The following is a 17,758-nucleotide window of genomic DNA, read 5'->3' on the forward strand; positions in this document are numbered from 1 at the left end:
TCTAAAAGTTGGAACACTAAACAAGATTTTTTTTTTCTAAATAATATTAAAAAGATTATAACATTTTAAAGTTTTTTTTTTAATTCATAGAATGATTTTTACACACATAAAGAATATTTTCTTAGAAGAATACATATCATATTTATTGTATTTATAAATTAAAAAAATAAATGTGATGAATTTAAAATTTAAAAGTATTTAAAAAAGAAAAAAGAAAATAGGCTTTGTCCAGGCCTTGGTTGAGGCCCAGCCATGAAATAAGACATGGATGTGTAAATCTTTTTCTTCATTGTTGTTGTCGGATTCTGACTACTTGACCAGTTCTTGGCTAAGTCCGTGGCAGTATAAAAAAATGTTATTTTTTTTTTATTTTTTTCATAAAAAAAGTACTTTTAAATTCTTATAACTCTTTTAAACTCAAGTGTAATCTCAAAAAACAATTTAAACAATCAATAAACCTTAAAAATTGATTTGTGATGGGTAAATATTCTCGATTCAATATTTTTATGCTTTGAAAATGACAAAATCTATAGATAGCATATTAGCCCAATTGAATGTGAATTTAATAAGACATCATACCAAATAATCTCAAGTTTAGCTATGAATTGGGTTCAAGTTACCGCGTTTCTAACAAGATGTCAAATCTAATCTACTTGGATTCAACCATGAGCTAAACCCCGCGAGTCTAACAAAACATCAAATCTATTTCCTTTAAATTTGGTTATATATCATACCCAACTGAACTTAAAGATCCATGTTAGGATCATATGATTCTATATACATGAAATATTCATGTAGGAGGTCTCTACATCTATAAATATATAAAAGTTTTTTAAAAAGCTTACTGCATTTTTCATCTCATTAATAATATATAAGTGATATTTATCCCTCATTATTAATAACGTGTGAATATTTTTTTATTTATTAATAATGTGTTAGAGATATTAATTCATCATTAATGTTATCAAAAGCAAAAGAACTTCTTAATCTTTTCTTTTCTTGAAGATGACAAGGTTCAGGGTTATAAAAGCAAAGAAGGTTCACAATTTTTTCTACTCTTAAAGTTTATATATTTCAAAGTATTAATCACATTCAAGAACAAGAACAAACACTTTTGTTCTTAGAATTTAAAACTTTTTCTTTTATTTATTATATTCTCATTTAAATTTATCGATTTTATTATCGAAGGGTCTTTAAATCTCATCGATAGGAACTATTTTTACAGATATTAAGACTTCTACTGTTGGCCTTGTATTTCTTGAGCTAAGAAGGAAATTAATAACATGAAAATTTAATTAACTATTATCTAAATATCAAATAACCTATTCCTCGAACATACAAAATTTTATAAAATCATCAATTTGAAAGATTTTAGATCTAAAATTTTAAATTCTTATAACTTTTAATTTTAAAGATGAAATGATTTAATGTTATCGTCAATATATATTTTAAAAGTGAAATCCATTGTTTGATGATAGGTTTAGTTCAATTGCTTCCCGAAAAGTTTATCTCTCTTTCTTTTATTATTATTAATTCCTTTTAAATCGGATTTAATTGATAGAGGATTTTTTTTTGAAATAAGCAGGTTATCTTTTTTATGTAACATTAAATTCAGTTGTTCACACATATTTATATAATTCAATAATGTTTTTTTTTAGATTAATATGAGTGTCTGAGCCAACTTATGCATACCTCAACTAATTTTTCGGACCCTGAAATTAACAACAATGTAAGTTTCTAGTGGCTTTGAGGTTTACAAGACTCGAACTGGTGACCTTTACTAATAATATTTATTTTAATCACATGGAAGAATGACTTAATGTTACAATAGTAGGCATCCAAGAGTAAAGTAATTATTTTAGGTTACATTTGTTTTCCATAAATTATTTTATAGGGAAGGAAATGTTTTTCAGATTTTTATATGTTTGTTTTTGAAAAATATTTTTCAAAAAATATTTTACAAGAAACTGGTTAATAAAAAATATTTTATAGTCAACCTTTAAATTTAGTTTATTTATTGAAAAATATTTTTAGCTTCTAAAATTTCGTAAAATATTTTGCAGATAGTAATTTACTTATAATATCATCACTACCATCATTATCTTGCCACCATCTTGGCTCCTCCACCACCATAACTAAAAAATATATTACATGTAAAATATTTTATAAATAATAATACACTTATAATATTTTCAAATTATCTCTATCATTATCTCCTCTTTCTACATCGCAACCTCCTTCAGTAACAACACTATCACTCCTCGTCTACTATTATTTTTAAATATCTATTATTAATGAATCAAATGTTTTTTAAAAAAATTAAGATGATATTTTTTTAAAATATTAAAACAATAATATAATGAATCAATATAGGTTTTGTAATTTAAATCATTAAAATTGTGACTCGGGTCATAAACTTAAATGGTATAATAATTTTATTTTAACTTTTTTATTTAATTAGATAATAACAAAAAAAAATTATAGGATAAAAGAAAAAATAGAATAAATTTTACCAAAATTAAAGAATGAACAAAGGTAGATTCAAACTTGGGCGGCAAACTTCAGAAGTATATTAGCCTTTCCTTCTTAAATCTTAACCACTCAGCCAATTACATTCACTTTTTACACACACTTCCATAAGCTCCCTTTTCTTGGAAAAACCAAAAACCCACGTGTTTCACGCTTGTGCTATTCTTAAATCGTTGATTTAGCAACTATATAGCATTTTTACGTCTAAGTGAGATCCCATAAAATTAAAAATTAAAAAAATTAATTCAGTTTAAATAGATTTTTTTTTAATAGTCATTATTTTAAAAAAAATTTAGAATTATTTCATGATTCTTGTAAAATTAATTTAAATATGTATAACATAAACTAGTTTGAATATTTATATTAATTAAAAAAATATTAAAATATTAAAAATTACAATTCCATATATGACCCCAAAGATTGAGAATAACGTCGTTTACGATTTCCCTGCTCGTCTGTTGTCGTCACTTGGAAATTCCTTGGAACTCAACAACCAAAAACTCCTCTCCCTCTCCCATGATTAAAAACATTATGCGCTGTTACTCTCTATGCAAAAACATTATGGTGCTTTTATTATTTCTTTCCACTATTTTTAAAATTTTGAAAAACATTTTTTAATACCATCCTTTAGTACTTTGTTAAATAAAATAATAATTAAGTTAAAAAAAAGCTATAGACTATTACTCTCCCTTTGATTGGTGCAATTCCATGAGCTTTTATTTTTATTATTATATAATAAGTAAAATATAATTTTTTTAAAAAATTATTAAACTCAATAAAATTTATAATATGGATCGTGATTTTAATAAGTTAAGCTGTAAAAACAGAAAGATTGTAACTGGCCCCTCTACTACATGCACTATAACATTTTAGGCGCCGTTTGGTAACGTGGCTGCGGGTGAGGTTCACCCGCAGCCACACATAAATTTGTTTGGTAACGCTCCGTATTCTGCTTTTCATTGGTAGGGCCCACGAAAAGTTGAATTAAAATCGAGGTTCAAGAGAAGCAGCATTTTGCTGCTTCTCCTGATGGAAGAAAGCTGGAACAGTGGAGCATGGCTCCACTGTTCAATGAACAGTGGAGCCATGCTCCACTGTACAGTGCGAGTGCATCAGTTTCGTTTTTTTTTTTTTTTTTTTTTTTTAATTTCAAAAAACCAGAAAAAGTTGAGTTTATTTTTTTTTTTCTGAAAAATCAGAAAAAATTACATGGTTTGACTCGCATTATTCATGTGAACGTGAACAATATTTTTTTTTGTTTTTTTAAATCATAAAAACTGTAGTTTTTGTCGAATGAATTTTGTACGTAATGAAATTGTAATTTTTTTTTTTAAAAAAAATGAGTTTTAGTTGAAAAAATAGTATTTAATATTATTTAATAACACTACATAAATTAGAAGGATATAGCATGATGACGTAGCATTTGTGAAATTTCATCACAATTCCAATTATGTTCTTGCCGTGTTCGACCCAATTAAAAAAATTCAATTTTTATTTGTATTTTAATTGTGTTTTATTCAAAAAAATTAGAAGGAGATCACTTGATGACGTAACAAAAAATTTAGGTTTTGTTGTTGCGTGTTTAAGAAACCATGAAAAATATAGTTATTGTTGGATAGATTTCGTATGTGATGACATTGCATATAGTTTAATAGAATAATAAAAAATATTTGATATCAATATTATTTATTTCATGATGTAATAATAATAGTTAAATCTACAATATTTAAATTAAAAGTATTTTTTTAATTATTTTATAACCTCAATTTGAAAAGCATTTTTTTAACCAAACACATTAAACTACTTTTTGTTCAACCTCAATTTCAACCACAGTTTTAACCAAACATATATTTTTTCAAACCAACCTCAATTAAAAATACTTTTTATAAAACAACTTTTTTAAAACCACAACCACAACAGCAACCGCAATACCAAACACACCCTTAGACCCTCGATTCTACGTTTGGCAGTAAAACCTATTAATTTAACTAAACGATATCGGTTTATATTTCGCAAGAAATAAAGATTTTCAATGATTTTGATATCTTATCAAAACTATTAAAAAATCTAATGTTTTTGTGTTTTAAAATTATACACTGGGAAAAGGGCAAGGCGGACGTGGGTCCCTGACAGGAGGAGGTAAAAAATGATATTTATCAGAGAATAGAGATTTCTTCAGGTCAGAACAAATGAATGGTCAGCAGACTCTACATCCACTGGATGAGTGAATACAAGAAGAATCACAGGCAGGACAGGAGGCCTTTTCTCACAAAATGGATATTCAAATAGGTCGAGCCACTTGGCTCGGTCTTGGACCACACAGGAAATGCGATCATGCCCTCTCTCAACTCATCTTATCTCTATCTCGTTGCTGTCAGCTCAGTCCACTTCTTAATCAATGAGTCCCATTTCTACGGAAAGGATTCTGGAGCTCAAAAACTCAATTCCCATTTCTCAAGCTGAAATAGCAACTCTACTCCTCATCCAAGTTGAGCATTTCATCAATGGCAAATGGACAGTTCCTTCCTTCCCATATTTGCAATTGCCAACTGACAGAAAAGCAGACAAGAACACTTGATGTTGAATGGCAAATGGACAGTTCCTTCCTTCCTTCCCAGTTTTTGCCCTTTACGAGGAGAGATGAGAGTTTATTATAACCATCAACTTACTTCTCTTGTTTCAACTTAAAACATCCCTTGGAAGCTGAAAACATTTCACCTACAACATTTTTCACAACTGTTGCAGGGCATCTATCCACAGAGATGACCAAGCAATTTAGTCTAGAATTTCATTTCAAGCTTTGATTTTATGCTCTATGAAATTTAAGGGAAAGAAGACACAAAATATGGGGAAAGCACTTTGTGAAGCATAAACATTGCAACTGTAAGCCAATTTGATTGTCTTTACAACTCTTTCCAAAGGTTTAACTCTGAAGCATTATTCAACTCCAATGAGTCCCGGATTTGTTACTCAAAACACTCACCTCCATAACACATTAGGATCGAGCATAGCGTACAGGAATGCGCAGCTGGATGGGACCCCTACATGAAGGGCAGTCCTTCATCCCTTGTTTCTCATGGAGCTCATTGCATGTTGTGCAAACCACCTGATGAGCACATGGTAGAAAAACTACGGACATCTCTTCAGAGAGGCACATCACACATTCCCTTTCTCGTTTCACACCTCCCATCTCAAAGTATTCATGGAAATCTGTGGCCACTTCTGAGATACAAGGGGTCCTTGACTCCTTCTGAGCAGGGCTACTTTTTATATCCGCAAGTCTGCTAGCATAGCTTCCATCAATTCCCCTTCGAAGTGCTGCAATTTTTGAAGAGTCAGTCTTCAGTCTCAATTGCGAGATCTCCTTTTCAAGTTTCTGAATATCATCCTTGTATTTCTGCAGATTGGTTTCCGCTTTCAATTTGATCATGTCCTCCTTGGATTTAGCTGAAGCCTCGATGTTTTCTCTTTCTTTTCTTGTCGCACTGGCCTGCATGAGTACTTCTTCCTTTTCCTTCTCTTCCTGTCGCCATCTAGCCTGAGATATTTTTCATTTTCAATGAGAAATGGCTAAAGTGTCATTACTGGAAGCATCTATCACGAATAGAAGGGATCTGTGAAAACCAAATGGCAATGCACACTAGAGGATTTTTTTTTTTTAAAAAAAAGAACAATCGAATGCAGATGTTTAATAGGACATGGATAAAAATTTTTGTTTCAAGGGTGAGGTGGTCAGGCAAAGACAAACAAAAATGCTCCTTGGAACACAGACAAGAGAAGGATAATGAAATGACAAAATAAGAACTCAGTTTTGTGAACCAATTTGAAGTAAGAACATCTAGAGGACAATCCAACCAGACATTTTGTTGTTCAGTTTTTAAGCAGCCAACAGTGCAAGACAAGGAAATACAGTTGAAAAAAATCTGTTGACAAAATCTTGATCACCATAACCCAAGCATATATATATATATATATATATATATATATATATATATATATATATGTTAATGTATATTTGCAACGCTTCAATGCCAATGCATGCAAATGCCAGCAGAGAAGTGTTGTTTATTCTTCTGCATATATTCTATGTCCAATGCATAAATCATTACCACTACATCGCTTACCACATGAACTTGCCTTCTAATAGAAGTAGCCCAATGGTGTATGTCGTGTGCATCTGTCAATGAACACAATTGCATGCAACACATCACACGTGGAAATGTAGTAAAGAGTCTCAGATCAGGTATCAACCTGATTGAGCATTATTCACGATTCCATCCATAATTCTTTTTCAGAGCAGTGTCACAACCTATATCAACCATCTAAACTATGCACCACATGGTAAGTTACAATGTTTCGAAATGGTCAACAGATTGGGAATGAGAAACCTGTCACTGGCTGCACCACTCAATGATTGACCTAACGCACCTGTGCTACATTAAAAATCAAATGACTGGCAGACCATTGTTACAACATATCCAGTGTGTAACCTCTGAAAAAGATGGAGAAGGAAATTAGTGCCACATTCTCGGAAGCATACCTCATGCTGTTCCTGTATTTGTTTGGCCCGCTCAAGATCCTGTAGTAGCTCTAAAAACTTGCGTCTTTCAGTCGCAAACTCTTCCTGAAGCAGAGTTTTTTGCTTCTCCCATGACTGAAACTTCATTAGTGTTATCTTCTCCCTCTTTGATACTTCCTGACAGCTTGCAGCAGACTCAGCTGCACGTAACCTGGCAGTCCCCATTTCTTGTCTCAACACAGCATTCTCCACCTCAAGCCTCCGGACAGCAGAATTAGCTCTCTCCACCTTCCCGCTGGCCTTGCACAAAGCATTTTCCATCTCAGTAAGTTTCTTCATGGTGCTTTCCTCCAGAACTTGCTTCTCTTTCTTGAGCCTTTCAACCTCTTCCTTCTCATGCCTTAGTGACTTAAGTTCAGCCTTGTCCTTACCGAGCCTTCGAGCAGCCTGCATAACCTTTTGATTTGCCCATTCTGTCCATTCTTGGAGCTGATTTTGTAGTTCCTGTGCCCTGGGAATAAGCTTTATAATCATCTCATCCTTCTTGTCATGGGGGACCCACTGCATCAGAGACTTGTCATATGATATCCCAGCATAACTAGATTTAGGTGCCTCAGCACTACAACTAGCAGGAAATGAAGTTGAGTTGCTTTTTGCAGGCAGTGAAAGAGAAAGCTCAGTATCAGCAGCGGATGATGCAGGCGGGGTATTGACTGCAGGTAGAGCTGGCAGGGCACTTACCGGGGCTAATGTGGATGAGATATCAGTCTTAGGGATAGAAGAGCCTGTACTAAAAGATTCTGAATTAAATGCTGCTTGGGAAGGGGGGCTGCTAGGAAGATTCAGGTTCCTGTTATCTTGAGGCACATCAACTCCCATTGCCTTGCTTAATCTTAATGAAGCATTCTTTATGTTAACAGAAGTAGATTCTGCAACAGATTTTAATTTCTTGTCCAAAATTAAACCACCCAAACCACTTTGTTTCCCTGCTCTTGAAGCTTTAGACCCATATGTCCGATAACTCTTCTCCTGATGGAGTGACTTCTGTCGAACTATGTAATCTCTCTTATTACCACCAGAATGGACCTTCTTAGTAATGATAAACTTTTCTTCCAATATAGTAGATTGAGAAGATCCCGCAATGTCGAAGGATTTATTGATAGGATCAACTGTACAATCTGATCCCTCTTTATCTGAGACTGGTCCATTGAGAACAGCAGAGTTCTTAGGTTTTATAATTTTGGGAACTGCTGTCTCGTTAGTGCTTGCCTTGGATTCAGAACAAGGATTTGGAAAATTTAGCTCAGAACATTTGGGTTCTGGTTTTGATTGAGGTTGGGTGGAAACAGATGAGGCCCCATTTGAAGCACCATCAGCAGCAAAGCTGCTCGAGGGATCACCATCCATTGCACAAGCATGGGAAACATTCATGTCACAAATCAACAAGCACCACATTGCATCTCCAGTGCTGAAGAAAGGCCGGACTTCCCGAAGCACACAAACCAATTCTGCCAATACATACTTTCCCAGCTGTTGGAAATCCTCAAAACAGTGCTCTCTTGAAAGTTCAATATCTTGACCGTTCCTAAGAAATGCTAAGGTATTATCCACTATATTTGAGACAGTATCTTTACACCCATAACAACGACCCGACCTCAAAATGGCTTTCCTAGCCTCTTCTTCAGTATAACCACAAGCAACAATTTTCTTAATTGCACTCTTGAAGATTGCATCCAAATTGCTCAAAACAAGTTCTTCTAGCTGAGATTCTGTAAGATCACTCCAATCAGCATCATGGGATTCCTCTGACTCTACTCCCCCTCTAGGCTGGCTTGGCCCAACCTCAGATGAACCTAAGGCACTAGACAATCCAAGGTCAAGTTTCAACCCATCAGAATGGTCTTGGTTTGCACCACACATGTCACAGGCACTGGACATCCCATGACCCAGGGTGGCTTCGAATTTCTCAGCAGAGAATTCGTAACCCTGACACTCATTCTGAGCTGAGGACATAATCTTACTCAAGTCACCCAAAGGTGGATCACCATGGAACTTCCTCTTATTCCTGGTTCCCTTTTCTTGGATTGACGCCAATGGCGATACTTGACTGGAACAACTACTATTGGCTTTAGCAACCATTGATGCCATTTTAATCTGCAAGCAAACAAAACCAATATTTCTATCACTCAAAATTTATCAATCAACTATTCGTCAACCCTGAATGAAAACTAATCAAAATACATCAAGATGACAGAATGAACATTGAATCTCAAATTCAATATATATATATAAAAAAAACAGCTAAATAAGCCAACAACTGCAAATCAATACAAATCAAACAATAAAAAAATAAATCATTTCTTTACGTATAAACTCTTTTATCTCACTATCAAGGAATAACCCACATCAGGATTCGCAAAATCAATCAAGAACAAAGAATTCCAGATACAAAAAATCTAAGAACCAATGAATTAATAACAAACCCAGTTGAGAATATCGTAACACCAACCATATTAATCTGAACAGCAATCAATGAATGGATCAAAACACCTTCAAAAAAAGAAAATTTACCAATTGAGGCAAACACTAAATGATATAAATTAAAAAAAAAATCCAACAAAAAAAAAAGATTTAAGAATGATCGAGACGTACCAGAACTGTGAGCTAACAAAAAATAATCAAAAGGGTATATTATTATTTGGGAACAATCTCAAAACATCACAGACAGGGCAGAAATATATGTTGTTATTTTTATTTTTTTATAATTATAGTTTTTGCTAGAACGATGAACGTCACTCACTGTCTGTATAAATAAATAAATATATGGGCTTGGAGGGATTCTCATGCCATGTAGTAATGTTTTTCCCTTTTCTTTTCTTTTCTTTTTTCTTTTTTTTTTTTTTTTAAAAAAAGAGATTTAACATAATTTTAACTTTTAACCAAACCAACTAACCAACCATGGTTAGTTAAAACTTAAAACTAGCCCGTATGCACTGTGGGTCAAGTAAAAAATTTTAAATATAAAAAAAATATTTAAAAATTACTAATATTTCTTATAAAAACAATAGATTTTAACCATTAATTAAAAATCAATTGCATATTAAATGATATTTTTACTAATATTTAAGATGAAAACACATTGAGTCTACAGAGCCAATCCAAGTTGACGTACGAAACATGTATAGATAATATTAAAAAAGCAAATTAAAAAATTCATTTCTTAATTAATTCATTATTAAAAAACAAAAATAATAAAAAAATAAAATTTAATAAACAAAACTTAAATAAATTTAAGTCAATCAATCAAACTCATGATATAAATCATGCATGTCATTAGATTTAATAATTTGTTATTAAAATATTATTTTTTATTTAATTATTTAATTATATGATAATAAAATAAAAAAATAATTTTTAAAAAGAAAAAAACCATGACAGCAACATTGAACGAAAATAACAAAATAGATGATGGACAACGTTAGATAAAATTGTTTTTTAAAAAAAAAAAATTAAGAGACAACAAATATAGTAAGCAACATATTATATATTACAACTCAACTATTCCACTATAGTTAATTTTAATATAATGCTGTGAGAAAACACCATTTAATGAATGCTTGAAATGTTGAAGTAAATAGTACTTTAGCCATTGGGTATTCAAAAAATAAAATAAAAAGGTATATGAATTGCTATAAATTTTTATATATATACAAGTATTTTTAAGTTATTTTTAATTGGTTTGTTTAAAAAATTTGTTGTGATTATTTTTTAAATATTTTTTTATGTTAAAATACATTAAAATATTTTTTTTTATTTTTTAAAAAATATTTTTGAAATCAACACATTAAAAAAAATATATATATAATTTAATTTTTAATAAAATATAAATTAATCCGTGTTTTCAAATGCTCTCGTTATCTCACCATCACACTTTTAGAGGGTGTTTGGGAGTGTAGTAGCGGTTGTTTTTTAAATAGTTTTTCGTGCCGAAAAAGCATGCCAATAATATTTTTTTATTTTTTAAAAATTATTTTTTGATATTAACACATCAAAACGATCCAAAAAGTATAAATCGCACTCAATTTTAGTTAAAAAAAAAATTAAATTTTTTTAAAAAATAGGTTAAATCTCAGTCCCAAACAGGCACTTATTCGACAGAAACTTGTCAGGTAAATGTGAAATGTAAGTTTTTCAGTTTCCAAATATATTTTCCGCTAGGTCAGGCTTCGACTGGTGAGGTAGCGGTTACTGACTTTACCCCCGCAATGGCTGAGCCTCCAAACCAAACACACCGTCCACAACAACCGCTTCACCAGATCGATGCAGATGAGGACGATGACAACGTTAAGCAACTCAAACAATGCTCCTCTCTCTACCTCTTTCTACAGGTATTATATCCCACTATATATATATAAAGTTCTAAAACCCTAAACCCAGCGAGGGAGTTTCCATAAGTCACTGATTTGCATAAACCCATTTTTTTTTTCTTATAATTCTCAGGAATGCCTTGTTAATTCCAACAGGAACTGGAAGTCTTGCCAAAAGGGTATGCTATAATTTTATTTTTTTGCTTGATTCTGCATCATTTCTTTTGAAGAAGTGCGTACATATGACGTGCTTGTTAAAATGCTTCACAGAAGTTCATGCTTTGAAGGTTTGTAATGAGAGGATGAAGAATGACAAGGGGAAGTGACACAAGTGAGATTTCTGTAACTCAGAAGCTCCCATACAGTGACTAAATGACAGCTCACATGAACTCTTGACTTCAGCATTCTTGATTTCAGATTCTCCGGTTGGCAATTTTTGTAATGCAATAGATTGCCGTAAACATTTGAGCTATTCAAAAGAACTAGGGCGTTTGCTTTTCTTTGTTCAAAGTTGTATCACAATTCATGAAACACGTTATTGTGTCCAATAAACAGGGTAATAAGAGATGAGAAATAGTTTTGTGCAGCGGGAATATAGGCACTGGGAATCACATATATGAAGTAATGCTTATCAGCCTGCGGGCTTGCAAAAGAAGAGGAGAAATAGACAGGGTAGAAGCCAGTTCTGCTAATTAGCATGTTGGCAATGACCTCGTGAAGTTGGGTTTCTAGGACATGATTTGCTGTGATAGTTATAGCATAGAAACTGCAATTACCGGCATGCTTCCTTGATAGTGATCTTAGGGATTGGTGAGCTGGTGGCTCTTATTGAATCAAAAGCATTGCCGAAATTGGTTGAAATTTCTAATGATGCAAAAGAGAGAAGAACATTTGAATGGCTGTATCCAACTATGTAATTCAGAATTCTCTGTTTCCCTTTTATACATCAATTAACAACTAAATTGACTCGTGCAAGGCCTTGTTGCTTCGAGACTAGAGATGCAGATGCTCCTTGGTAATCGAAGCAATGCCTGCTCTTCCATCTCTATTGAAAATCTTTCATCTCTATTGAAAACTTGAGAATTAAATTTAAAATTTCTCTTGTATCACTGTTCGGTGAAAAGATTGTCACATTGCATCCAATACTGCTGTTTGCATACTTATTGGATTCTTCTACGATACAACAGAAGGATGGACTTGGACAAGAAATCAACAATACAAGTTGATAATCTATTTTTAACGGCCTAAAAAGTCCTTATAATCCACCTCTGTTTGGCACGTTGAAAGGAATAAACATGCCTTGAGTGAGGGCTGGGCAGTGTACCAAGCCTCGGGCATGTTGAATCTGGCGCTAGCTTGACCCAGATGCTATTAGGCCTGATAGTGTGCCAAGTCCCGACATGCTGAGTAAGAGCGTCAAGCCTTGACGCATTGGGTCTGGTGCCAACCAGATCCAAATGTTATTGGGTTTAACAATATGCCAAGTCTTGGGCACGCTAGGTTTGATAGTATTCCAAGTTTCTGGCACGTCCAAGGGAATGGTTATTAGGGTTGTGCAAAAAAACTGGAAAACCGAATAAACCGAGAAAACCGGAAAAAAATTAACCGAAAAAACCGAACAAAAAAAAACCCGATTAAACCGATTATAATAGTTAGAAAAAATCCCGGTTTGGTTCGGTTTTTGGTTTTGTAATGCAGGAACCGGTTAACTCGAACCGAACCGAACCGGTTCAAATAAAAAAAAAATAGTACTATAAATACCTTCCAAACCCATCTACAGTTCTCATTTCAGTCTCTTCTTCTAAGTTTCTAACCTAGCCGCCGCCCCCCCTCACTCCCTCCTGATTAAATCTTCATCTCCTCTATTCTCTCCCACCTTCAGTCTCTTCTTCTAACCTAACAAACCTAGCCGCCGCCCCCCTCACTCCCTCTTGATCAAATCTTCATCTCTATTCTCTCCCATCTACAGATCTGCTTTGTAGTTTCTTGTTCTAACCCTAACAAATCTAGCCGCCGCCCCCCTCCCTCTTGTTCAATCTCTCGTTCAGATCTTCATCTCTCCCATATAAAGATCTACTTTTTAGTTTATTCTTCCAACCCTAGCAAACCCAGCCGCCGCCCCCTCCCTCTTGTTCAATCTCTCAATCAAATCTTCATCTCTCAATTATCTGTCTCTAAATCAAAACTAGCAGTCGTTCCTTCAAGTTCTTTGCCTCTCCAAGTTGGATGAAAAATTTGATGCTTTCTATTCATTTCTAATTTTTTTCTTTTTAGTTTTTATCAGTTTATATTAACCTATTTTGTTAAACTTTTCAGGTGAACTATTCAAGAGAACAAGATGCACTTTTAATGTCCATGCTTGCGTGCCTTAATAGTTGGTTTTTTTCTTTGCAGTTTCTTCTCACTTGGTTTCTGAGAAAATACAAGCAATAAAATGTTGAAGGCATTTGGTTTACTTAACAATAATATTAAAACAACAGTATCTTTCCTTTTGTTTTGTTTTTGTGAATGCCGTGAGAGAGATAGTTGATGCATTTTATTTCAATTTCAAAGACTCTTGCAGATTGTATTTCTTTAATTTTATCAGAGGCATTGTTTTCTTGGTTTGTGTTATTTGATGTATAATTTTATTTTGGATTTTGATTAGAGTTGATTGGTTTGAGAAAACCACTGGGTGCAAATTAAAAATATTTCTCCAGTCATTTGAGATAAATCCTAGTAAAGGAAAGTAAAACAATGAATATAGGTTTTTTATATCGATTATAAATTTACAAGCCTTTTAAATGACCCCATCAAAAGTTATAAAAAAGCCAAAAAAATTGAACTGGTTTTTTCGGTTTTTCTCTTTAATTAACTGAACCAAACCGAACTGAAACTGGTCGGTTTGAATCAGTTTCGGTTTTTTTTTTTTTTAAAAAAAATATTTGGTTTGGTTATTTTTTTAGAAGAAAACCGGACCGAACCGGAAATGCTCACCCCTAATGGCTATCCTCGCTTGGGCATGCCTTGGGAATGCCCATCTTTATTTGGCACGCTCAAGAGAATGAGGTAATATGACTCTATTAAACATGTTAGACCCAAGATACTTGGACTACGTAGTTAATAAAGTCCAAGATAACATGGGTTTAGTAAACATATCAGACATTTGGATTTGGTAGTTAGCCAAGTTCAAGGTAACAACCATCCTCTCTTGGCACACCCAAGAGAATGATCATCCTCTCTCGGTGCGTCCAATGGAATGATATAATTTGGGTCTAACAAACATTCCAGACCTAAGATATTTGGACTTAGTAGTCAGCTAAATCCAAGACAATATAAGTTTAGAAAATATATCAGACGTAAGACACTTGATAGTTAGCCAAGTCTAAAGTATCGACCATTCTCCCTTAACATGCTTAAGGAAATAACTATCCTTCCCTGACATGCTTAAGAGAATGAGGTAATGTGGGTCGGACAAACATGCTAGATCCAAGATACTTGAATTTAGCAGTCAACCAAGTCTAATATAGCGTGAGTTTAGCAAACATGTTAGACCTACACCTAAAACATTTGAACTTAATAGTTAATCAAGTCTAAGGTAATGATTATCTTCCCATAGACATGCTTAAGTGAATGACCATTCTTCCTTGGCACATTCAAGGGAATAACCAACCTCCCTTGAGTCTAACCTTAAGGAAGAACTCAGCCTCCGTGAGCTTAACTACATATGGTGTCTTAGACCCTAATCTCTCCACACTTTAGGTGTATAAAAGTCCTCCAAAGACTCATCATATTCCCATCAACACATTAATATAGATGTAAGGGAAATTTATCCTTCATTAAATGCTATTAAGGTATGATTACATTCCAGACTCTTCTCTTCATAAAAAACAAGACTCGTGAGCTATAAGTACATCATAAGACCTTTAGAATAAAAGTTCACAATATTCATTTTTTTATTGTGTGTGTGTGTGTGTGTGTGTGTGTATTCAGAGCATATCTCTCTAGAATATTCTTTTATTTTTTCTCTCTAAAATGATAATTATTTAAGTATTAGAGAGTTCCCAATTTTCATTAAAAAAGACTTTTTACTGGTAATAGCTACAAGTTATCTCGGTCCACCAAGCATTAAGTATAATTTATCAACTATCTTGACAATAAAGAATGAATAAGATTGTTAGAATGAATTTTCCAACCTTGATTTCTAGACTAGTTATATTTTTAGGACTTCTTCGCAAGTAAGAGTTTACTTTTGATTAGAAAAAATGGGAGGACGAATACTAACAATTGCAAGGCAAATGCATCAATTTTACCAGCATTCATATGACAATTGGTGAGCACAACATCACTCAAAGCTCGCTATTATTGTGCTTATACAAGGCAATGGCTTCTATTGACTAGTTTTGCAGGCATCGGGGATTTATTGGCGTACATGAAAGCCTTATTCACTCCATCGAGGAGACACATGACATATCAGCTAGAATAATTTTGATAGAATGCTCGTCGCAGCTGTATTGTTCTATTGGAGGCTTCAACCCCTTACCACCTCCCCATCATGGTTGTTAAAATCACGAGTTGACTTTTAAAATCTTATGATTTTACGAGCTAACATGTATATAATGTGTCAAATAGGGTTAAAACTTGAAATCGGTCAAACTCGGTCGAAAATGGTCAATTCGGTTAAAATCGGACCGATTTTATGAGTTTGATCGATTTTGAGTTTTAACCCACAAAAGTAAAAAAAATTACTGCCTCCCTATCCGAGTCTCGTGACATTTCACTACATAGTCCCCCCTCCCTAGTCTCCCCTTTCCCTGTTGCCCAAATCTCAAATTTTCAACATTAGTAGACTAACACCAGCATTAGAGGATCTTGAGTATGGGGAAGCCGTATACTATATTTTAGGTCGGGAAGGCATAATCGGAGGATCGAAACCATGGGTAGATAGAGGTAGATGGTGAGGAATAAAATGAGTAAAATAAGATATATGAATAATTATATAGATAGAAATACTGTGTTTTAGACTAACCATTATTAACAATAAAGAGAAACAACAAAGACTCATAGAGAACTTGAAATACATGTCGGGATATTTAGACATTATTTCTAGGACTTGTTACTAACATAAAAAAAGGTGGAAGGTGAGGTGGCATGGGATAAAATTGATGTCATTTTGTATGTTTTCGTTCTCGTTGTCACGGGTTCATTGTATTGGTCTCTGTTAATTTTTTTTTGAAGTTGGTAGCTTATTTGATAGTGTGGTTGCGGTTATTTTTCAAATAACTTTTCGTGCCAAAATCCATGCCAATGAATTTTTTTAAAATTATTTTTGACATCAGCACATCATCATATTAATTTGAAGTTAATAAAAAAGTAAAAAAAAATTTAAATTTTTTTAAAAGCGCTTTTGAAACGCAAAAACAAACAATAGAATATTGTATCATCTTACTAGTTGTCTGCAGTGTGTTTCAAGACCTGTTCTCTAGAAAATATTCTGAAACTCTATCAATAAAACATAGTTGTTTAATCTTTTTTTTTTCTTTTCATATTTTTAAGTTATTTAAACCATGTATGAATTTTAATTTGAATTATATATTTTAAGATGTTTGGATATTTGTATTGTTTATTTCATTTTTATTTTTATTTTGTTATATTATTATTTACGACTAAAATTATTAATATATAATTAGTTAAAATATTTTTTTTATAATTTTATAATTATAATTCGAGTTTATATTGTATATTTCATATCATGTTAAAAAAATATTTTTGACAACCTTCTCCCTGCAATCCTTATTGGCTGCACAGAGGAGATTAATCAGCAGGAACAAACTTGATTGAGATGCTGTTGACACAATGGCGTTCGTCAGCTGGAGTCTCGCAACCCTCGCCCTTGAAACCGTGACCCGGCCCCCCACAAGCTGAGCATGTGATCTCCGTCCTCCTCCCATCAGGGATTTATGGCTGCAGGGAAACCTTCATGGAAAGCAGGCCAACCACAGCCAGAGTTGAATCCCAGTAGTGGAATTGTAAGGTGGCGTTCCACAACCAGCACAGCTGTTGTCTTTTCTGCTACTAATATCGCTAATGTCTAGCCCCTACCTCTTCTTCAACATCATCGTCACAGCATTCACTAGAGCATTACTGCTGTTATCTTCCGTCCATTCACGCGCTCTCCATGAATCAGTTGTTTTCTCACCAGTGAGTGTTCCTTACCTTCACACTCTTCTTCAAACTTAATACCACGAACCCATCACTCAGAATCACCACCTCCGCTTCAGGAAATTTTCTGAATTTGTTTGGTATAAATCTTTGGATGGAAACCCAGAAATACAAGGATATGTTCAGATATCTGTGAAGGGTA

General features: G+C 33.4%; 2 protein-coding genes across 3 annotated transcripts; one reads left to right on the forward strand and one right to left on the reverse strand.

Annotated features, from left to right (window-relative positions):
* Window positions 1-5,375: 5,375 nt before the first annotated feature.
* On the reverse strand, window positions 5,376-9,910 carry LOC118034573 (putative E3 ubiquitin-protein ligase RF298). Of its 2 annotated transcripts, XM_035039914.2 has the most exons (4): window positions 9,701-9,910; window positions 9,558-9,598; window positions 7,070-9,202; window positions 5,376-6,067 (listed from the first exon to the last, which is right to left on the reverse strand). In XM_035039914.2, the coding sequence occupies exons 2-4, from the start codon at window positions 9,558-9,560 to the stop codon at window positions 5,525-5,527; spliced, it is 2,679 nt and encodes an 892-aa protein (XP_034895805.1). In that variant the 5' UTR covers window positions 9,561-9,598; window positions 9,701-9,910; the 3' UTR covers window positions 5,376-5,524. The 2 variants fall into 2 exon arrangements, with proteins under 2 accessions (XP_034895805.1, XP_034895806.1); XM_035039915.2 differs by lacking the exon at window positions 9,558-9,598.
* A 1,332-nt stretch (window positions 9,911-11,242) lies between these two features.
* On the forward strand, window positions 11,243-12,001 carry LOC118034571 (uncharacterized). The gene is made up of 3 exons (XM_035039913.2): window positions 11,243-11,436; window positions 11,549-11,594; window positions 11,686-12,001. The coding sequence occupies exons 1-3, from the start codon at window positions 11,314-11,316 to the stop codon at window positions 11,739-11,741; spliced, it is 225 nt and encodes a 74-aa protein (XP_034895804.1). The 5' UTR covers window positions 11,243-11,313; the 3' UTR covers window positions 11,742-12,001.
* The last annotated feature ends 5,757 nt before the right edge of the window (window positions 12,002-17,758 follow it).

Source organism: Populus alba, chromosome 10 (assembly GCF_005239225.2).
Source record: "Populus alba chromosome 10, ASM523922v2, whole genome shotgun sequence".
Classification (NCBI taxonomy): Eukaryota; Viridiplantae; Streptophyta; class Magnoliopsida; order Malpighiales; family Salicaceae; genus Populus; species Populus alba.